A 23,191-nucleotide genomic window follows, 5' to 3' on the forward strand; every position below is an offset into this window, starting at 1 on the left:
ATCGACAAAATTTTAAGATCCGATAGTATCAGAATCCATACTTTCTGAAAAGGGTAATAAAATGGTATGTGATTCATATAGCGATTGAGTCACAATGTAATAATAGTTGGTATCATCGATGTGCACTCTAGGAATTTTTAATTTTTTGCAATAAATGTAAAATATTTATATCTAATTCAAACATGATTTTATATTTTTTTAAATCTGATAAGTTCTTAAGGAAGTCACTTCAAATAAATTCTACCGTATGTATGGAGAAAAATCAATATGGAATTCCAATTTTATGTGGAAAATACCACATCAATATATTAATTAGAAAATAAAGAAGTGTTTGCCATAGGTCTATAGCTGGATGGTTCCATGAGCTTAGAACTACGCCCGAGGAGTACGATAGTCGAAACAGCCATGTAAGCACCGGAGTCAACTTAGACGCACAAGTCTTGAAGAACGGTTAAGGGAACGCCGTCAGGACCATCAAGAAAGATTAACAAGCACTCACGTTTGTTAGAATTGAACTTCTCTTCCCAAATAGCCGGCCGTACGAGAATTGCGAGAGAAGAGAGAACCACTCAGACTTCAGCAGGCGAAAGAGACAGAAGGGAATCGAGTGCAATTTGGACATGTCCTATAAGTCGATCAACTTCGGTGTTGCTGCTGTCTGACCTGTAAAGGCAGCAGTATATGCGTGGATGGTTAGCACATTCTACGCATATTGTTAAAGTAGAGAGAACGGATTCTTCCAAATGTAAGAAACAACGGATATTTATATCCTCACGAATGTAAACGCATAGACCGGCTTGTAGTTTAAAATTATGTTCAAAACAATAGCCTGGATAGTGCAAATGAACAAATGTACAAGAGAGCGAATCATCTTGGTCTCCGTTAGAAACAATAAAGCCGGCTTTGCCGTCTCGAAATAAAGCCCCCTAATGTTAATGAAGTCTGTGTAAAATTGTATTGCCGTAAGTTTATTTCTAGATTTGCCTCTGCAGTTGAGCCGAATTTTATATTTATGTCTCCCAAAATCTCCTAGGGTAATAATGTTCTATTAACGCTGCTTATGCAGTATGACACTCCCACTACTTGGACTAACTGACTGCGCTGGTGGAAGTAGTTGTTGCTCAATTATCCCAACAGAGGGCGATAAGTAAGGGCGACCCAAGGCGTAGGGCGTCACTGGCATACGCCTTGGATAGGCAGACTCCCTACTAAATAAAAATTAAATTTATTTTTATTTTTTGCAAAATATATATTTTAAATTAATTTTTTTCCTAATTTTCAGTGCTTGAGTGTGACAACATTATCAGTAAGTTAGCAATAATGATCACGGACACGGATCATAGACGGCAGAACTTCTGTAGCAAACAAGGTGTCAATATTAAATATTTACCTATTCTTACCATTTACAAATTATAAATCAAAGGTCGGTAATGTTAATGAATAGGTAACTATCGGGTAAGTTTTAGATTTTATTACTATTAAAATCCATACCAATAAATTATTGTATCCCATGTTGTGTTTCAATACTTATCTAATTAAATATTACAATATTTAAAAGGACTTAAACATTTTGCTTATAAATAAACTTCTTATTAAAGTGAATTATAATGTATCTGGTAGCCTGAATTTATGTGAATAATGTTTAATTCGTTACTATAATACTTATTTGTGATAGCGGAACTAAGTCTAAATATTATCTAACACAGGTAGAGTTACTTCTGTTGAGACAGCGAAGGAAATAAAATTAAAATGAAATCTGATAAGCCTAATACAAGAATGGCAGACGTTGAACTTCGGCACTATTTTTCGGATCTGCCTTCTGGCCCTCTGGACAAGTACAGAAAGAAAGCAACATTTGACTGGCGCCGAATGAAATTCATTTACGAAACCCTCGAATCAATTAAATTGAAAGTAAGCAATTGTTTAATTTTTAAATGGCAATAAAATTTGGAATGGGAAATCTTTTATAGTAAGGATTTATTAGTAAAATACTCTTAAAGTTATGTGCAAGTATATAATAAAAGTGTATTACATGCATTATATTTAGATAAAATAATCTCCAACACTTGTCTACTATCAACTGTATATCATCCCATTCTGTTGAGCAATTATTGTATAAATATGTATTCCAGGCTTTTTAAGAGAACATAGTCTTCTCAATAATTAGATTTCAGTAAATTTATATCAGTTCTATTAAAAAAATATATAAATGAATGACATGTTTTTTTAGAATGATATCTGGAGTTTTATGGAGGGACATCCTTTATTCAAACACTCAGATAAGCCTCTTTCTATGGATGAGCAGAGACACATTGCTATCAAGAGAATGTATGCTTATTATAATGAACGCTTCTTACCGATGGAAAAAGTAACTATTTCAATAAAAAAACTTTTAATGTATGCAAACCTTTAATAATTGCGGTAATAGATGTCATAATTTTGTTATTAGATAGCCGAAGATCCTAGAATATTTCAAGCAGAGGCAGAAGCACTCTTCATGTTTGACAGTTCTTTAGCTGTCAAAGTCTCCCTTACTTTTCGAATGTTCTCTAACACTATACAAGGCAGTGGAAGAGGACATCTTTATGATTTTATTGAGGATATTGAGAAAGCCCGAATAGGTGGCTGTTTTGCATTAACAGAAGTTTCTCATGGTTCAAATGCAAAGGGTATGAGAACAACTGCTACATATTGCCCACAGAAGAAGCAGTTTATATTACATTCACCAGATTTTGAAGCGGCTAAGTTCTGGGTTGGATGTTTAGGTATGTATCTTAAATATTCTATCGATAATATTTTTTTTACAAATAGTATTTTCAAATTTACTAAAGTTTTATCTTGTTAATTCATATATTAGCTATGAAGACTGATATTAGATTATTACAATTATTATGCTTCTAAATATAATAGAACATAACTTTCATTTATTCATACATTAACATTAATTCTAGTCACAAGTATCTTACATGTATTAACATTTTGCATAATGTATGTAGTGGAAGCTATTTGAACTGAAGAAAAGGTCAATATTCATATAAAAGTAAAGTCACGGTTACTTTAACATTTTTAATATGTTTAAAAATTACAAAGTAAAAATTTACAATTTAAGAAACGTTTTTGAACATGATTTTTATTGAAAAACCAAACAATAAATAAACAACAAAGAGGAATTTTTTTTTCTTGCGTTAAAGGATATCTGCAAAGACGACGTCACGCATGTTGTTGATCAGGAGGTCTAGTCAAAACGGCTTTAGCCGTTTTGACTAGACCCCCAGTTATGTTTTAATGGCGCATCCACACATGCCGCCGGCTTACAGACCGCATGTGTATGTGCCCCCGGGCATGTGTGGATGCGCCATTAAAAACCAATTACACTATCATTAATCCATATAACAAAAATTCTATTATTATTAAAAAACGTGACTGAAGTTAAAAGTTAAATATTTCTTACAATTACTACATTGCTTTATCGCCAAAAATTTTCATAGTTTTTTTATCTCCAAATATAAAATATTTCTCATTCTTATGACATACGTAAATTCATACAAAGATTATTTCAAAGCTCGAATCACCTACGGTCGAGAGACATAATACAGAATGTGAGTTTTTTACATAAAATGGGAATGTTATCAGGCAATTGTGCTACCCACGCCATCGTGTATGCGATGCTGATATCAAAGGGCACAAACCACGGCCTGCACTCGTTCATTGTCCCCATCCGTGACCCTAAAACTCTTAAGCCGTTCGCTGGCGTCATCGTCGGAGACATTGGCGAGAAAATTGGTCTGAACGGTGTTGACAATGGGTATGTTAATAGATTTAGAATTAATCATTCAATAATCCAGTATCTCTAAATTTCTATAAATTAATCATCGAAAAATAAATTTCTAAATATTCGTCGTAAAATTAATTCTTAGTGTCAAAAATTGGCTGCTTGAATTTTTTTCTATCCAGATTTTTCTAGAAAGATCGATCTTTCAAAATGGATACATAAACTACTCAACTCCACCATTTTTTTTCCATTCTGCCCTACTTTAAGAAACGATGACAAAAATTGAAAGAATCTATGTATTTTTTTCGGAATTTGGCCACTGGATAGGTCCTTAAGGTTAAACTAGAACTTATAGGTACCTACTGATTTGGCAAAATGGAAATAAACATGGTACTGACGCAATAAATTCTACTTAATTAAAATGGTATAGTAGCAGCACAGGGATTTCATAGATCTAATTTAACGTCCACAAATCTAATTCGTGTGAAATTTAAACAATATGCATATTTTTAAAATTTTCAGATTTGTTATGTTCAATAACTACCACATTCCAAAAGATTTAGCTTTGGACAAATTGGGTGGCGTGGATGATAATGGGGATTATAAGACGCCATTCCGAGATCCCAATAAGAGATTTGGTGCTGCCTTAGGAGTGTTATCAGGTAACACATGTTTTAATATACCGAAGGACAATACACGCTGAATCAATAGCCTCCTCCGGTTAGTTTGTAGTCGGTTAAAGAATGCTGCTGTTTTTTAAACTTTTGTCAAATATAGTTCTTATCCGGTAGTAGTAGTAATGCGAAGGAGCAGATGTGATGCGCTTCACGACGTTTCGACATCGTTGCATAGATATGGGTGACCTCTAATAGTAGAGGTCATCCATATCAAAATTCAAATATATGTCTGTTACTAAAGGAATATATGATATTGAGTTGAGAGGTATAACAAATTCTAAATTGTTGTTGTTTTTAAGGTTATTCGTTACAAACCTACAATAATAATACAGATTTAAATCATAGAATTACTTATTGAAACTTTAAAAACAAGTCTAATTTAATACCATATCCATATATTTATGGATACATGTCCTCAAATACAGCCTATACAAAGATACTTTGTGCTTAGCAAATAACCCTGGTACAGAGGAAACAGTAATTCTTTCGTGTTACAATGTACAGAGAGTTGTAATATAATTTATTTAATTGAAGGTGGTCGTGTGCACATTACTTCAATATCGACGAACTACCTCCAAAAAGCCATAGTGATAGCTGTGAGATATTCTGGAGTGAGGAAACAGTTTGGGCCCGAGAATGGTTCCGAGGAAACCCCTATCTTGGAATATCAACAACAGGTATTATATACTTTATATTTCAGGAACTACCGATTCAGAAATAATGGGAAAGCGTAATTTTTCAGTTTTATATAATGAAGATCATTTGTAGACCCTGAAAAATAGTAATGTTTTTTTATGTCTCTTAAAAACCGGATTTTATGCTTATAATAAAATGAACAAAATGTACCAAATCAAAAAACTATCAAAATATATTTAAGAGTTGTTATAGGTAGTAAAACATATTATTAAGAAAAACAATATAGTAAAACACTGAAGTTTCTCCCGCATTACTTTGCATTTTTTTAAATTAAATAATTCTTAAATAAATAGATTATGCATCTTATTCATTATTATACATTATCTTTTTTAGTAATGATTTTTCATTTATCCTCTCAAAAAAATGAAATTCTCATGCATAGTTATTAATATCTTATTTTGCGATTTATTTATTCATTTTTTCAAACGATTTTTATAATTTCAGCAAATACGTCTGCTGCCATATCTAGCGACTACGTACGCGTTCCGTATATTTTGTTCGTGGTTCGGAACTGAGCACGTAAAGATGACAATTGACAATATGATGGGTGAGATTTTTATTTTATACAATTAATTGTGATATTGTCTTTGCCGGAGTATGAGATGCCTACAGGTTTAAATTTAATGACTTTTTTAATTTTTTTTTATTAACAAACTTAACAGCTGGTCAAAGACCCGTTGAGGTAAACTTGGTAAGAGTGTCTTGCCAGTTCTTTTCGCTTGCTACTTTAATTTGGGAACTGGTAGTAAATGTTAGTTTATATCTTCAATTGAATAAATAGTAACTAAAATAAATAAATTTATTCTAATTGAGGATGTATGTAGTCTCTATACAACACTTTTGTTTGTACATTTGTACAGAAAACATTGGGAGAATTCGACATGTTTTAAGGACAAACTAGTGAGTCAAGAAGGACGATTGATATTTGTTATTCGCCTTACGGTCAGTCCAAAGTCATACGAAACAGCATTCGCAGAAATATTTTATATTTATGTTAAATAATTTAGAATTTCACAATCTCATGCCACAAAAATGCTAAATACAAAGTATTTTTAAGTAACTGAGCCCGCCATTTTTTCTCTTTTTACAACATCTACAGTTCAGTACTATAGAATATGACATGTACATTTTTAATTGTTTAAAAAACCAATCAGAATCAGACGTATTTTTGGTCTGCCCTTTTATATTCTCACCTCCTTGATCACACGACGATATAAAGGCTCTTTTACTTTAATTGTGTATTTACAATACATTACAGTACAAAGGACTGTATAAATACAAAGGATTATATCTAATAGGACATTGTTTCAGGTGCAAACGATAATGCAGCGAACAAAGGTATAGAGATGCATGCTCTGTCATGTGCCATAAAGCCTTTAAGTGGGTGGAGCGCGCGTGACGCCATACAAAATTGCCGGGAAGCTTGCGGTGGGCACGGATATCTACGAGGTAATGTTATTTAATTGGGAACCCTGATTTAGGTGTCTTTTTACTTAACAGGGTCTTGACCTAACCTAACAAAAAGTAACAATAATTATAATTAATATATTTGTTGATGCATCATAGTCCGATTTTCTATAAATGTTGTTCTCTAGATTTATTCAATTCAAAAATCATTTATTCATGTAGGTAACCTAATGTTACCTTATGAACGTCATAAAAGTACCAAACTTTTTGTTGTGTCACTTTATTCATTTGTTTTTTTTTATAGCGGCACGTATCGGCGACATTCGTAATGATAATGATGCAAATTGTACGTACGAGGGTGAGAACAGTCTTCTTGTTCAGCAGACCAGCAATTGGTTGTTAGGTCTTTGGCCACAGAGGAATAGTCTTACAGCAGAACATTCGCCTCTTGGTTCCTTGGGATTCCTGCAGGAGGTCGACAAAGATCTAACTGAGGCCTGTAGAGTGAAAAATGTTCAGGATATGATTAATCCTCAAAGTAAGTTTTGTTTTAATTATATAAACCTCTAGACTCGATTACCCCTTTTATTAAAAAAAATGTTTTTTGAAACTAAATCCGTTGAAGAATTGTTTTTTTTAATTGCGTAAATACTTTTTGATTACGACTATGAAAAGAATTTACCTTGAATCCGTCACATCTATATAAATGGAGATACAATTGAAAATAATTTGGCCTTGTTTATGACCTTGATATTTACCTAAGACGCATAGCTTATTGCTAAATTAAGTAATGTATTAATGTCTAAATGTTAAAATAGGTCTATTAAAAAGTAAAAATACAATCATAGACAAATTTATGATAATATATGTGTGGAGTATTATGATCTATGCACTTGTTCAAAGTTTCAGTTTGATTAATTCAAGAAATAATAAACTTGTATTGTTTAAGTCAAGTCTACTTTTCATAGTAATTTGGCAGAGACTACAGACCTCTATTCATTACATACACCTCACTTACTCTAATCTCATTTTATTATTGTAATAAATAATAATTGGTAATATTAAATTTTCAGACCTAATACAAATATATAAATGGCTCACAGCATATACTCTTAAAATGACCTATGAAAAAGTAAACAAACTGAAACAGGATGGACGCACCAATTTACAGGCAAAGAACGAGTCACAGTCATACAATGCTGTCAATTTATCTATTGTCTATGGAGAGGTTAGTATAATCTGTGATAACCGGAGTTGCCACTCTATTTAGTTTAGAGACTATGTATGAATTTAGTTAAATTAAATGTTTTTGGCGGGAGTCAGACTTCGCGCTAAGTCCATACGAATTTTTTGAAAGTATGTTTTATTTTTAAGGGAAAATATTTCAAGTACTTATATGCATTTCATTTCTTTTCTTTGTTATTAATGAAGCAATAAAAAATTTACCGCATTTTAGTGTTAGCCTTAGTACCCAAGCGTCTAATACCTGCAAGGTCACGTGTTCGAACCCTGGGTATTCTAGAACGTGAATCAAACTTAAATCTAGAGCTGCCAAAACCCTTTTTTTTATATAGTTTAACAAAACAGATATACGAAGAATAGAAACTTTTTGTTGGACCTGATTTTAATAAAAGTACGACAAACTATTTTATTGTAATTTAATGAGTAAGTAAAAGTCCGTTAATAATTAATTACAGAACTTCATCCTCAACCATTTCTACAAGACAGTGCAGCAGTTTGAAGATATTCCATGTCAAAGAGTCCTACTTAAACTTGTATCATTATACGGCGCCTTCTTATTGGAGAAACATATGGCGACCTTATACATTGTGAGTTAGCACCACTATAATTCATATTTTTACCTCTGAAGGACTTACATTTTCTTAAATCTAATATAATATAATAATATTGTCGATTTAACGTACTGTACGTGCTCGTTTAATATATGAAAAAAAAATATATTCGACGTTATCGTATTCGCTTACTAAGGGTGATGTATTGAATATAAAATAAATATTATTATATAATATATTTCCTTTTATATTATTATGTATTATTTAAGGATTTAACATTTTTGAAATTGTTAATACGACAATATCGAAATGTATCATGCCAATTTGAAAGCTTTATTTAAACACGCTTTTTTGAGGGTAGACCGTATCGAAGGGGTAAATGTTTGACAGTTACTAAACCCAAAAACATTTTGTATTAGATTATTTTTGTCAATTTTCCAATGCTTCTCTGCTATTATAGCTTGTCTGCTATTGAGAGACAAATACAACAAATAAAAATTCTGAAAATCGGTTTGGCCTTTCACGAGTTCATACAAACCCGACTTTTTATATATTAAATAGGCTGCTTAACATCTACCCTCTCACCGCCTACAACCTAAAAACCTTATGCAGTGTTAGAGCTGCTTTTGAGACCTACGAAGTAAATACACATTTTCATTCACTCACTCACTCAGTCACTCTCTCATACATTTACACCCACACACTTACTCATGCACACACTCAGGTGCGATGATAACGGGTTAAAAAAATAAAAAGGAAACAGTTCAAAAAGAAATAGGTTAAATAGTATCATTATTTTAAGTAATTATGTTATGGTAGAGCTGGGAACCCTAACACAGGTATTTTTACTTAAAAGGGTTTCCAAATCTTACACTTTGAAAAGAAAATGTACTTAAAATGAATAGAAAAATATACATATATATATACAATAAATATACTACGTCTATTGGACTATCATAATTATATTAATTTTATAATTTCAGGGCGGTTATTTCTCAAAAGATCAAGGCTTATTTCTACGTGAAGGGATACTGCAAATTTGTAGTGAAATAGCACCAGAAGCTATCGCACTAGCTGATACCCTGGCGCCGCCTGACTGGTGCTTAAACTCTGTTTTAGGCATGGCTGATGGAGAGGTAACTATTGTTATTTATTTCTAAGCGATTTTAATAACACATATTTTGTTACGTATACAGGGTATCTCCAGTATGGCTATGTGTCATTGAAAGTTATCTTAAAAAGTAGTATGTAAATTGTAGTAAGAATGTGCCTTTTTTATAGTACAGGGGCAACGGGGCAAGATGTCCACCATAAGTTAAGTGCTACCGCCGCCCATGGACCATCACATGCAAGTGCGCTGCTGGCTTTTAGTCTTGCCTAGTATGCATTATTTTAGTTAAATTTTTTCCCCAGGACAAATTAGAATTGAAGTTACACTTTTGTCATGTTTGCTTTTTCTTTGATTACGGCACTGAAATACCAATGCTTAAAAGGCCGGCAACGCGCTTGCAAGCCTTCCTTTTCTGTAGTATTTTACGGGAAGAATATCTGGAATTTGAATAAAATAAATAAAAAATTATATAACATAAATAAAGTCATACATATGCTTTTTGCACGAAAAATGCAGAAAGTATATTTAGGTAATTAAACGCGTTTTAGTTCCAAGACAGCGTCCTGTAACCAAATATTAAATATAGTTCGAGAAAGTATCCCTTATACTGTATTTAATTTTTAGGTATACAAACACATACAGAACAATGTGATGACCTACCCGGGGTCTATGACACGACCCGATTGGTGGAAAGACGTCGTCTACTGGGACACATACGTACAGTCGAAACTTTGAGATTTATTCTAAGCATGAATTGGTTGTGGGACAATATATTTTTATGTGTATTAACAAGTTAAAGCATCAATTTTATGGATCGCGCTACTATTTTGATGATTAAAAAGAGCATTAAATTTGGCATAATTCGTTCTTTTTTTAATCTGTTTCTTACTTTTTACGAAAAAAATCTTGACTGAAAAATTGAGAAAAAAGGAACTTTTTATTTGATATATTTTAATGTGTATTAACAAGTTAAAGTATCAATTTTATGTATCGTGCTACTATTTTGATGATTATATAGACTCTATATTATAGAGCAACAAATTTGACGGCATAATTCGTTCATTTTTTAATCTGTTTCTTACTTTTGACGAAAAAAAATCTTAGACTGAAAAATTAAGAAAAAGGTACTTTTTATTAGCTGAACTTGCCTTTATTTTACATAAGTGTATTTTTGTGATGGTTTATAGTTTTAAGCTAATATTACTCGTGATATTTACAATAAGATATTATATTTTTTAATGTTATTGGGGATTTTTATAAAATGTTTTAATAATAAATGAATTTTATATTTGCTGGAGTCTTTAATTTAAATAATACCAAAAAGTTTAATTTCCGTTCTCTATCTCTATCTGCTTTTAACTCGCTTGTATAGAGGTCTATACAGGTCAACTGGTTTATAGTAAAAATTAACACCTAAAAGCCTTTGACAAAGTAGGAAAGCTTAAGACAATCCGCAAATATGGTTCCTATAAAGCACAACTATATATATATACATATATATAAACATAGTTTTACAATAATTAATTCATAAGATATCCGTAAAAATAAAAAGCGTTTCAGTCTAGTATACTATTTAATAAAAGATATACCTTTACAACTGGAATAATTGAAATAAATATTTAAATACAATCATTGCTACCTTTAATTTACATACTAAATTAGTTCTGTCAATCAATCTTCACATTTAAGTTACTTGTTAGCATGTTTTGGCCATGGCAGGACTTTTGTTTTTTCTATTAAGTGGGCTATTTTTTAATTGGTAAGTGTTTCAATACTTCGTAGAAGAATATGAAGAGAAATTAAGTAATTAACTTACATTTAGTTCGAGTTACAAAGTCTAAATAATTTGGGATACCCCTTATATAGGGGTTCAGGGGAAGGAACGGCATTTTTTTCGACTTGGATTTTTGACTGAGAAATTGGCCTTTATATGTTTCGAGAGAGAGATGGCATTTGCTATTGTGAGTGGCGCCCTGGAAGGTTTATATTCACAAATTAGCCCGGCATTTGGCGCTGTAGTCGGTAACTAGGTTATAAATCTTCTGTGTACGGGTTCGTAATTTAACTCCTAAACGGCTGGACAGATTCTGTTAAAATTATTATTATTTTGTGAGTTCAAGTGGAGTTGAGAATGATTAAGATTATTAGATTTTTTTTGTAACACGTATATGAACAGCGCGACGTCTGTAGGATCAGCTAGTGCATATTATATTTAAAAATATTCAACTTTTTGTTCCTCCCATACAAAACGCCAATTTCATATGTAAGGACCTAATATTTAATTCTTTTTACATATATCCCAAAATATATTTAAATCAAGTCTTTTATTTCTTTTTAGTGGTCTATGCGACATAGGATCTATTATTAAAGACATCAACGTTCGTAAAGACCTACAGAATATCATCATAACGATACTCAATGATCTGGCAAAAAGAAATGATGTCAATTGCGTCACGGCAATCACTGATGATATCTATCTAAATGTCTTTGACGGGGGATTCTTTAGGAGAACTAGGTCTTTGCCTTTCCTGACGGTACTTAGTTTTGTAACAATTAATTATTTGTACCAGTATTAGAGATTACAGTATAGTGGCTGAAATATAATAAATTAAATTAAATAGCTTGTTCCATTCAATGTAAGCATTTGTGAATTTAAACATTTTCTTAGTGTCAATACTTTTATCCTGGAGCGCGTTCGAGCAACTGATTTGTTAGGTAGTTCACTTCAAACTGAGGAACATGATTAGAGGCACAGCTCTTCCATGAATCAGTCGGGAGTATGAAACGTCTGCGAAAAAGGATTAGTACGAGGGCCGCTGAATATCTTATTCATTGTAAAGAATTTTCAACCACAGGACAAGACGGTTTTCCACAGATTGTTGTTCAAGAAAATGAGGATTTACTCTCACCAAACTTCGATACTTTGGAATCCATTTCTCGTGCGAAAGATGATGGTTGTAACTTGTATGTGATTTTATTGGCTAACGGCTTACAAGTAACAAGACTTTTAAAATTTGGCGACAGGTATTAAAAAGACTTCTTTGTTCTTTTAATTTCTGATCTTACTCCTATTGCGGCTTGCACACTTCATTTTCACTCGACAGTCAAAGCTAATGTGTGTTAAAGGCCACTAGTGCCACATCATATTTGTCCCAGTTTTTTGGGTAAAAGGTAAGCCGGTTTATTCAAGTTTCGTTTCGTTTCGTTCAGCGAAGGAACTAGATAGAAAATTCAAAAATCGTTGCAAAGTTTCTAACGGAAGGCCTCCATGTTGAAAGGAGCAGGTTCCAGCTTTCCTACTAATTTTTTTTCGCAAAACAACGCAATTATAAACAATTTGTATTTCAGATATCGACTTCTCAACACGCGTGCTAAATTTATAATGCTTTACGACATAAGACTCTTCCATAGCGACTTCCACTACCTATGGAAGCGTATTGTAAACGCAATTTTTATAAAACACCATAAAAAAGTAATTGGAAAGTTGAAAAGCAAACCCTGGTTTGACATATCTACCGTTCCCTACCCAAATCCGATAAAGGGAGTTTTTGTACCACGCAGGGTGGATATTTGGAGAAACGGCAGGTTTCAGTATGGAAAACAGTTGTTTTTTGTTAAGACAAGTAATTTAAATGGTGAAGTTTTAAATGTTGTGTACTTGGAACATGTTCCGTCGGTGGTGATTATGAAACAAAATGTGTCTAATAAGGTCAGCGGTGTAGAGGTTGAGGTATGTTTTACATATTATATTTAATAAAAAATACAGTATTATTCCAACCCTAATTTAACCAAAGTATTGTTAAGATTTCAAATTTTTGGCCTTAACTACTTTGAGAGTATTTGTAAAATCAAGCTTCTTTTGTACAGTACAACTAAGCTCTTAGATACATTTTTGTATCTTATCCTTACTGACAACGTCACGGACCTTTCCGTATTAGCGCAAATTTGTTCTGTAGAACCTACACTGAAATACTTATTATTATGCAGATTCTCAATACACTATCCCAAAAAATGAACTTCAAACCAAAATTATACCAACCAATTAACGCTGATGTTCACAAATGGGGGGAGAAGCAGGCAAATGGATCCTACTCTGGACTGTTAGGTGAAATGGTGAGTGGGAAGGCTGATGTTGCCCTGGGCAACCTGCAGTATACTCCTTATCATTTGGATTTGACAGATTTGAGCATTCCCTACACGTCGCAATGTTGGACTTTCCTCACGCCAGAGGCACTTACAGACAATTCGTGGAAAACATTAATTTTACCATTTAAGTAAGTTTTAATTTAAATTATGCAAACATTCATTCACTACCACCTCACTCTTCACTCACATGCAGTTCAAAAAAAACAGTTATTATTAAATTATCAATATATATTTTTAGAAATTTATAATTAAGTTTGTTATGGAAGACCTGAGCACCCTGGCACAGGTACTTTTTTGCTTAAAAGGGTTTCCACACATTCTATATGCATATGACCTTATAATTAATGATTACATTTTTATTCACGCCTATGGTGAAAAGTTAACGCTAACGTATTAAGCTAAATGCTCCTGAACTGAACCGATTTTAATAATTCTAACAAACCTGTTTGGAAAGTCTACTAATTGCTAAAAATATTTAGATTAAACATGTGGATAGCCGTTCTGCTAGTTCTGCTGGTGACTGGATCAATATTTTTTGGTTTAGCACACTATTACTTGAATTTGCTTACCTTCCGTGAGGATTTAAAAGATTCCTGTCAAGTTAATAAGGACATATCGCAAGGTAAAAAAGAAATATTTTATACTTCACAAACGTTGTTAGACTTTCTTAATATGTATACTTTCAAAATCTCATATTTTAATAAGTTTCTTATTAAATTCAACCGATATTTTATCTAATATTTAATAATTTTCTTACACTTTTACATATCTCACAATAATTCCAACTACATCACCTAATACATAAAAATATATCTAATAACTAACCTTAAAATTTAATTATTAAAAAATATTATTAAAAGGAGTCCCTTTAGGCAAGGTTCCGAAGATACTAGCAGCGTTCCCCCTTTGAATAGCTAGACTAATTCTTTGTGCGAGGTAGCTGCCAGCTCTTCGTTCTTACAATTATATTTATACGGTAAATAGATAAGATTTGTGGCGATAAGTTGCACTAAATTTTTTTTTTAATATGACAAATCGTTTCGTTTCCCAGTAGGTACTAGGTAGACGAGACTTACCGCTAAGACAGACTCGTGTTCCTCAAAAGAAACGACAGGTTTAAAATAAAAAAAACTATTTGAAATATTTCATTATATTCATGCCTTTATAAGTAAAAGCAAGAAATAATAATATGCTTGATTAAAATCATAATTTTGTTATGACATTTCGCTGTATGTTATAATTTACTTATGAATCAATAACCTTTATCGACACTCGACCAGGTCAACAACCTATACTCAGGTAGAATATTAAATGTTGCTAATCAAACATGCTTGCTAAATCTGACTCAACGGACAATCTATTTGCAGGTGAAAAACCAGTTGGCTTGTATTTGTTCGGCGAAATTACAAATAGCATACTTTATACATATGGAATGCTTCTAGTCGTGTCATTACCTAAGTTACCTACTGGCTGGTCAATAAGGCTATTAACTGGCTGGTATTGGTTATACTGTATTTTGTTAGTTGTATCATACAGAGCCAGCATGACTGCTATTCTAGCAAATCCAGCGCCAAGAGTCACCATTGATAACTTGAACGAATTGGTTGATAGTAAACTGAAATGCGGAGGCTGGGGTAGCGAAACAAAGACATTTTTTCGACAATCATTAGATGAGAAAGGCCAAAAAATAGGAGATAATTTTGAACACATTAATGATCCTAACGAAGCTGCTACGCGTATTGCCCGTGGCGAATTCGCCTATTACGACAGCTCAGATTTTTTAAAGTACCTTAGTGTGAGGAGAAAACAAGCAAGCACAATTACCGATGTTGGCAATTTTACTATGAATAGCACAGAAGTGGATAGTCCAGGCGAAAGAAATCTTCACATTATGTCAGATTGTGTTGTTAATGCACCTATATCTATAGGTTTTCATAAGAATTCTCCTTTGAAGCCTTTAGTAGATATTTATTTGAAACAAATAATTGAAGTTGGTCTTATCGAGAAATGGCAAAATGATGCTATGTACAAAATAAGGAGTTTGGATACAAGTGAGGAAGAAATTAAGGCTTTAATTAATTTGAAGAAAATGTATTGTGCTTTTATTGCTTTAGCCATTGGTTACACCATTAGTACTCTTTGTTTACTGGGTGAATATGCACACTGGAATTTGATAGTAAAAAAGGACCCTACATTTGATAAATATAATTTAGATAAATATTATAAGAGTAAAAATAAAAATAACCTTTATTAATTATCTATGTATATTATTATTCATAATTAATCAGTCCTTAAAACTTTAAAATATTTTACCATATAATTAATTTTTCAAAGTTTTATTATTATTACTACACAATTTTCTATATCTTATAATTATTTAATGTATTTAACAATATAACAATAATAGCAAAGTAAGAAATAATATTGTTAGTAAATATAGGGAAAAATTGCATCAAAAAATATTATTACAGAATTAACATATATGTCATGTGTGTAGTGAGTATTGAAGATTGTTGAAAACGAGTAAAGTAGGATTTACAGCCTTTTTTAAGCCAGCTTAATTTCCTTAAATGTCATATTAATTGTCATATCTTTGGGAACTATTTCTGTTCTACAATATCAAAAGCAGGAGGTTTTGTACCTTCTGGGGCATTCTGAACAATCCAAGGATGTTTCAAAACTTTAGCTAATGGTAGCCTGTCCTCAGGCTTAATAACAAGTAATTTTCCTATTAAATCTCTTGCTAATTCCGACACATAATCAGGATACTTAATAATTACATGTCTAATTTTTTTATAAGTTAGACTGTGATCAGTAGATTCAAATGGAGGAAGTCCTACTAATAATTCATAACAAAGTACTCCAAGACTCCATATGTCAACTGCATAACTATGTGGTTTAGAATCAACCATTTCAGGAGATAGATAATCTAATGTTCCACAAAGTGTCATGCGTCGAGATGAAGGTGAGTGAACCGACCAGCCAAAATCTGCTATTTTCAATTCCCAATTGTGACCAATCAATAAATTTTCTGGTTTAAGATCTCTATGAATAACTTTTTTCTGGTGGCAATAAATGAGGGCTTTAGTCAAATCTCTTATATAGATAGCAGCTGTCTTTTCATCAAATTTCTTGAGAAGTTTTAATAGTCTATACAGAGCACCATGTTTAGCATATTCCAATATAAGATAAATGCGCTTTTCGTCATGAAAGTATCCATACATGCGAAGAATGTTAGGATGACGGAGCCGACATTGAATTTCAACTTCACGCCGCACTTGGTGCTCGATGTCAGAAGAGAGAATTTGGCTTTTGAATAAAACCTTAAGGGCCACTACGTAATGTGATAATTTTTCCCTTGCCAAATAAACACTTCCAAATTTACCTTTTCCGAGTGGCCGTCCAAGATCAAAGTCAGTAATAGCCCATAGCTTTTTCCCATCTTTAGTAGGTTCAGACGTACTTGCTTCACCCGTAACATTTTGTATTTGAGCATTATTCAGCAACGGTCGACTAGCTGGTGCTGTCGGTATCTTAAAACCATCACATTGTCCAGGCAGTTTAGGTGTGCTTGTTGTAGATCCTGATACCGGGGGTCTATTTTCTTTAGAATTCATTTTCCGAAAATAACTTCTTCACTAGTTTATAAGTTAACATTTAATCAAAACGATTAAAATTATTTGCTGGAATTCTAAAGCACACAGTTTTCAATTCAAATATCAGGATTTAACGAACATTTATCTGTCACAACAATTACATTAAGAACTTAAAACTGAACGTCATTTCCATTTGACACATTGCATTTTGCTAACTTCAGATATACGAAAAACGAACGATTTTTAAACCCTTTTACTGAAACCAGGACGCTGCTATCTGTCAGATCACAGGAAATAAATATGAAATACTACTCTGTGGATAAACTGTCAACCAAAACGTCTCATAAGTCATAACAGCTGTTCAATTTTTTTATATAATAAAAATAAATTCAGCGACAGGAAGATTATTTCGATGTCTATAAAATAAATGTTAATTAGCACGAAATATCTAAAACTGAATTTATTTCAACAATAAACTTTCTGTGCTTAGGGTAAGTGGAGGTGTTATATCGATATTATTCATAATAACCTAAATTAATGTTATATCGGAACTTACTAAACGTTTAAATAATTTATATTTCATATAGTGTAATATATTAAATTATCAATGTTTGTACATTCTTAAAGATCTCTTATATAAAATGTCTGATGATGCTGAGCAACAGGCTGAAGAAGTGGAGGTTTTAAAGTCTATTTACGAAGGAGACGAGAACTTTAAACAATTAAATGACAAGACTTATCAGTATAAGGTGACTATTTAGGATTAAGATATAAAAAAGCTTAATAAACTAAACTTAATAGGATTAAATTTGTAAAAGCTAAGTCCTTAATAATAATTTCATCTAGATCTTACAAAGAAAGAAATAACATAATGCACACAGAGTTCACAGTCACACATTTTTCCAACATAACCATTCCATCCATTATATTAGAAAAGTATGACCTAATGTATGGACCATTGTTTCTCATCTATTTTGTAGTGAAAGCCAAAAAGTTAAGTAAAACAGTCTTGTAAAATTGCTGCCCTGTAAAATTATAATGATATGAACATAGCATGCTATTTTTAACTAATATTTTATACCTATATGTAGTATGTATTTATTATTATTCAATAGACTACAACCCCCTTTTAATATAAACTGAACCTCCCACTTGAGAAATAATTTTTCTTAAGACCATTTAGACCAACACTAGTGGCTTAAGCATGCACCTCCCAACCCTGAGGTTAGGTTTTACATCTGTTCACCTATGGACTTGTTTCTATGCCCACAATTAATACTTGCTTGTCAGGTGCAGAAAAATAGCAGGAATTTGGCATGCCTTAGACCTAAAAATTTATAGCATGTATTAGGCACCAAAGGTTTGTCACTTACTTGCGCATCCTGTATTCAGTATTATCTTATATAATATATAAATTACTGAATACACAAAATAGATACAGAAATTTGGTTGCCACTAGTTTTTGTTGTTGTTTAAAAGTCAAAATATTTAACATCTTTGGTTCATTCATCTTAACACTGTTTGATTGTTTAAATTACAGTATAGAGATGAAGAGAAATCATTCATAGTAGAGATATGTTGGGGTCCTACATATCCAACAGAAAAACCTAGGATCAATTTAGAAATATTCTACAATCAACACTTGTAAGTATTTCATTATGATTAAATTAAAGTTTAATGTGAAAAGTGTGAAGTCGAAGAGGCAATAAAAACAAGAAAGAAGCAGTAAAGAACTTTCCACCCTACACCTATGGTGGCAAATTAGTTGGTTTGACATAAAAGCATGGGTTGATTTCTAATTAATTTAAATATTCCAGGATTCCATCTGTGAAAGAAAATATCCTGAAGATTCTTGATGCCGAAGCAGAGCAGTGGCTTGGTTGTGCTATGACATATACATTATTTGAGTGCCTTAGAGAGAAAGTGCCTGAAATTCTTGCTGAACAAGTAGAGGAGGTGGTCGCAGTGCGATTAGAGAAAGTGGCAATTACAGAACAGGTGAGAGTGTAAGAATAAACTCAATGGTAATGATCAACAATCTACAAGTCTAAATCTAGATCTGAACCCTCTTAAAAAATAATATAATATCTTTGTTAATTTTTCATATTAAAAGCAGATAAGAAACAAAAAATATTCACCACATGTCAATGTTAAGGTCCCTTTCTGTAACTTATATTTCATTTTTAGTTGGAATCCAAGAAGCCAGAAAAGAAAGAACAGCTCAGCAAATCACAAAAGAGAAGAGCATGGGATAAAGCAGAAATGGGTAAAGGTGGAGAGAAGCCAAGAGGCTGGGATTGGGTTGATATTGTCAAACACCTGTCACAAGCACCACATGTTCAGCCATCTTGACACTAGTGATAGATAGCAGAACCAGGAAAAAGACAAACATGCTTATTACTCTGCAGGTGTTCACGCATAATGTAACAAGTTTTAGTCAAACAAATAATCTCAGATTATATATTATTATCAATTAGAGAAGCCTCTTTTAAAATCGCTATGTTGTATGTATAAATTCCATAGAATATAAACCATTACTCAGATAAAAATATAAAACATATTTTACCCAACCAACAGGTTGATTTTTTATATACTAATATTAATTAAATCTGTACTATACATGCTTTTGTCTGGAAAATGTATATATTACTATTATTGTCATTATAATATAATTTATAAAATAATTGTGATGTCTTATTGATTATTTTAAAAATATTTATTGAAAAATATCTACTGATACGGTCTGATTACATGACATAAATGGTTCATTGTTAGATCTCACCACAGATTCACGCAATCAAATTGTTATTTTTGAGGTTAACAATAATTTTGAGTTCAGTCTTTTCTATTAAAAGAGTCGTGCTGTTGTAAAAATTGACAATGTACGTCAATATGTGCATTGCTTGTCAAAATGACAATATTTTGTTACGACTTTTGTAAAATATATAAGCAATGATTTACACAATCCAGCAATGGTATACGCCCGCAGAAGTAGCAGTTCACAACAAGGCGACAGATTGCTGGGTGTCTCTTAATGGTAAAGTTCGTAACCTCACCCCTTGGCTGGAGCAACAGTTTAAATTGTGCAGATGCATTAAATCCTGTTCATGTCCCATTAATAACTGGTACTGTAGGGATGAATGTGTTGAGTACTGTCCATGTTTTAAACGGGGATTCTTATACTGTGATGCCAAACGGGTAATAGACTAGACTTTATACATAACATGATATGATATACATTCATTATATAAAATTATATAGAAATAGCTAACAATACAATGTTTTTTTTTAATTACGAAATTTTAAATGCCTTTATAAAACAACTTAGCAATATTTCAGTTGGCTATGACAATTCTTGCGTACGCGGGCAAAGATGTGAGTCACTGGTTTAATGGCGATGACTGGGTGAAATATACCCACCCAATAGTGGGATCCACTATCCCCTTTCACCAATACGGGCATGGGAATAGAGAACCCGTAGTACCATCAACCAAATGGCGCCCGATTTGTAAATGTGGTTCCTGGTGGCTGGATGAGAGCAATGTTGTTGGAAAGGTGACTGCAAAGACGAGGCCTATTCGGATTACGAATACCTTAATAGGTATTTTATTTTTAACAACGAAGAAATATCCTTTATATACAATAGAATCGCAATTCATATTCTATATATATACTTATATTATATTGATTCCGAAAAATATTTTTCCGAAGCACACGCAGCTAAGCACTAAATATAGACATATATAAAAAATATAAGGGTTTTAGCTATTTCTTATTGTTGCCGACTTCTTATAATAGGAACATCGACAACTCTAGAGGTGTGTTCTGAAGAGACTCTCTATCAAATAATGATGCGCTACCTTCCCCACAATTCTCACATGCTGTCATACACCTGGAGATACTTGGATAAGTCATTGAAATACGATCTAACTTTGGAAGAAAACGGTGTTCCGGACGAGAGGGAAATCTTTAATGACTTAGCGTTACCAGAGAATTTGCACATACCCGATCTGCTTCTCTATTACAATGACGATTTGACTGAAGGTGTGTAATTTATATAGCATACAAGCTATATATGTAATAGCATAGCATGCTGGGCTAATCGTAGTATAAGGGCAGTGTCTCGATCCTCATTTCTGAGGTGCGAACCCCGGCTGTGCACTAATTAGCTCCAAAAAGACGACGGCGTGTCAAGGCACAGATGGCTGATCACCTAGCCTCTTAGAATAAGCAAATGATTCAGAAATATGAGGCCAATTTCAGATTTTGTTCCTGTTTTTGTTCCTGTTCCTGTTACACGAACAAGAGCACACTTGGTGGCCATGCCAGCCCCCGCGAATGTATATTTGGCAGAATCACGTAATTCTTGTAGTCTTAAATTCTTGGACCGTACCAAGGCTATCCTTAAAACTCAACAATTGTTTTTGGACTCGATTATTTATGTAGTTTTGGCGCTAAAACATCGTATTCTAAATCCGGACCAAATTTTAGATATTGCACTCGAATTTTTTTTATGGAACAGATGGCAAGCGGGCAGGGGCCTTATCTTCTATGTGTGTCCAAAAACCAGGGACTCGTGAGTTCGTTGCCGAAATTAGTACACTCTCTTCTTAAGTGTCCCACTCAGTCGAATCGGTTCGGATATACTTCTACGATCATAAATATATTCGATATAGTGGAGTTGCGCCGGTTCGAGCTTTTTCAATTTTTTCACAAATTTGTAATTTCAGACCCACCCAAAGAATGCTACTGTGAACACCAAGATTGCGTAACGGGACACCCAGAAGACTGCCATAATGTCCACATTGAAGATGCTTAATTAGTTTACTTATTAATTTAAAAATTTAATTGTTAATACATTTTACCTAAATTCTTAATAACTATTTGACTTGTTTAATATATATATATATACCTTTTTTCTTTTTTAATAAACTATACCCAAAAAAGGCTATTATCACATTATTTAATTTAACCATTCTATGATACTAATAAAGTTTTTCACCATCGCTGAGGCGGTCCGTCACATCCACCAAAATCGCAAAAAAAATGTTTCTGACTATAAGTAATGTTCAATCAAAGAGAAAGTAAACTGTCTTTGTTATTATATCTACTGATATACATATGTAGATGTTATTATTTTAATAGTTGATTTTTTTGGAATTGGAATTATGTAATTTGAAACATTTCATTAAAAAGTAAATACAAGATAATTTTTAATAAGTGTAATATTTTTGTGACGTTCCGTGTTACTGAGATCACGTGCCAGTTTGCTGTATTTAGAAGTATATTTCAATTACGTAATTATTATACAAGAGCATAAGTTTCTTGGCACGTGGTCGGTCGTTGGTATTTACCTTTGACCGGGTAATGAATAAAGTTTATTCATTTGATTTGTATGTGTAATCACAGGAACGGCACGCGACGTAGGCAAAAAGTAATAAATTCACATTGTTGTAGGGATCAATGTGCTTTAGGTAGACTGTACTGTGTATACCTATAGTTAGATTCTTTGCGTGGGCTCCTTCTGATCGTCAGCAATTTAAATATTCTCGAGGAATCATTATATAAACATAATTATTAAAAAAAAATATAGATGCTTGACGAATCCATCTACAAAATGTCTTTATAAAATACAATTGAGTTTTCACTGAATTAAGAAATAAAATACCTTTATAAAAGCTACTTTTTTACTTTGATTGTCTTTAAGAATCCTCTATTGTTTACAGTCTTTAACCTTATGTTTTTTTCGTAAAATCCCAACTTATGCCTGTCCACAGGATATATGCTCAGCCGAGCGCGTCGTAGGCTCCGGCGCACTGTTGCCATGGTCGTAAACTATCACCTGGTTGTCATGAATATTAATGACCGGGAACGCGTATGCTACCATTTTAATAGGCATTGCTATATACTTTTTTCTATACGTTCTACCTGTTAATGACCAACGTGACCCGTATTGTTCACGATATAGTAAACATAGACATAGTTTGTTTCAA

At 32.7% G+C, this 23,191-nt stretch overlaps 5 protein-coding genes across 6 annotated transcripts; 4 read left to right on the forward strand and 1 right to left on the reverse strand.

Moving 5' to 3' along the window:
* Positions 1-1,358: 1,358 nt before the first annotated feature.
* Positions 1,359-10,681, forward strand: LOC110997399 (peroxisomal acyl-coenzyme A oxidase 3). Of its 2 annotated transcripts, none has more exons than XM_022265545.2 (14): positions 1,359-1,455; positions 1,707-1,911; positions 2,231-2,368; positions 2,450-2,765; positions 3,634-3,805; positions 4,295-4,434; positions 4,984-5,126; positions 5,590-5,692; positions 6,457-6,594; positions 6,857-7,090; positions 7,626-7,780; positions 8,250-8,381; positions 9,329-9,481; positions 10,081-10,681. In XM_022265545.2, exons 2-14 carry the CDS (start codon positions 1,750-1,752, stop codon positions 10,189-10,191), a joined length of 2,097 nt encoding a protein of 698 aa, XP_022121237.2. In that variant the 5' UTR covers positions 1,359-1,455; positions 1,707-1,749; the 3' UTR covers positions 10,192-10,681. The 2 variants fall into 2 exon arrangements, with proteins under 2 accessions (XP_022121237.2, XP_045486056.1); XM_045630100.1 differs by having other exon boundaries at positions 1,363-1,455; positions 1,731-1,911.
* Positions 10,682-11,168: 487 nt separating this feature from the next.
* Positions 11,169-15,844, forward strand: LOC110997405 (glutamate receptor ionotropic, delta-2; the record flags this gene model as incomplete). Its single annotated transcript, XM_045629959.1, has 7 exons — positions 11,169-11,215; positions 11,795-11,990; positions 12,332-12,480; positions 12,805-13,186; positions 13,444-13,730; positions 14,082-14,224; positions 14,970-15,844. Coding segments are annotated over exons 1-7 (2,079 nt in total), but the record flags the coding sequence as incomplete, so codon positions are not given.
* A 94-nt stretch (positions 15,845-15,938) lies between these two features.
* LOC110997414 (serine/threonine-protein kinase Aurora-2) lies at positions 15,939-17,360 on the reverse strand. The gene has a single exon (XM_022265570.2). It carries the CDS (start codon positions 17,217-17,219, stop codon positions 16,203-16,205), a length of 1,017 nt encoding a protein of 338 aa, XP_022121262.2. The 5' UTR covers positions 17,220-17,360; the 3' UTR covers positions 15,939-16,202.
* A 165-nt stretch (positions 17,361-17,525) lies between these two features.
* LOC110997395 (RWD domain-containing protein 4) lies at positions 17,526-19,883 on the forward strand. The gene is made up of 5 exons (XM_045630165.1): positions 17,526-17,689; positions 17,826-17,947; positions 18,739-18,842; positions 19,016-19,196; positions 19,386-19,883. The coding sequence occupies exons 2-5, from the start codon at positions 17,840-17,842 to the stop codon at positions 19,548-19,550; spliced, it is 558 nt and encodes a 185-aa protein (XP_045486121.1). The 5' UTR covers positions 17,526-17,689; positions 17,826-17,839; the 3' UTR covers positions 19,551-19,883.
* A 175-nt stretch (positions 19,884-20,058) lies between these two features.
* Positions 20,059-22,025, forward strand: LOC110997408 (cytochrome b5 domain-containing protein 1). The gene is made up of 4 exons (XM_022265555.2): positions 20,059-20,396; positions 20,538-20,799; positions 20,997-21,242; positions 21,929-22,025. The coding sequence occupies exons 1-4, from the start codon at positions 20,151-20,153 to the stop codon at positions 22,015-22,017; spliced, it is 843 nt and encodes a 280-aa protein (XP_022121247.2). The 5' UTR covers positions 20,059-20,150; the 3' UTR covers positions 22,018-22,025.
* The last annotated feature ends 1,166 nt before the right edge of the window (positions 22,026-23,191 follow it).

The sequence above is a fragment of the Pieris rapae genome, chromosome 11, assembly GCF_905147795.1.
Source record: "Pieris rapae chromosome 11, ilPieRapa1.1, whole genome shotgun sequence".
NCBI lineage: Eukaryota > Metazoa > Arthropoda > Insecta > Lepidoptera > Pieridae > Pieris > Pieris rapae.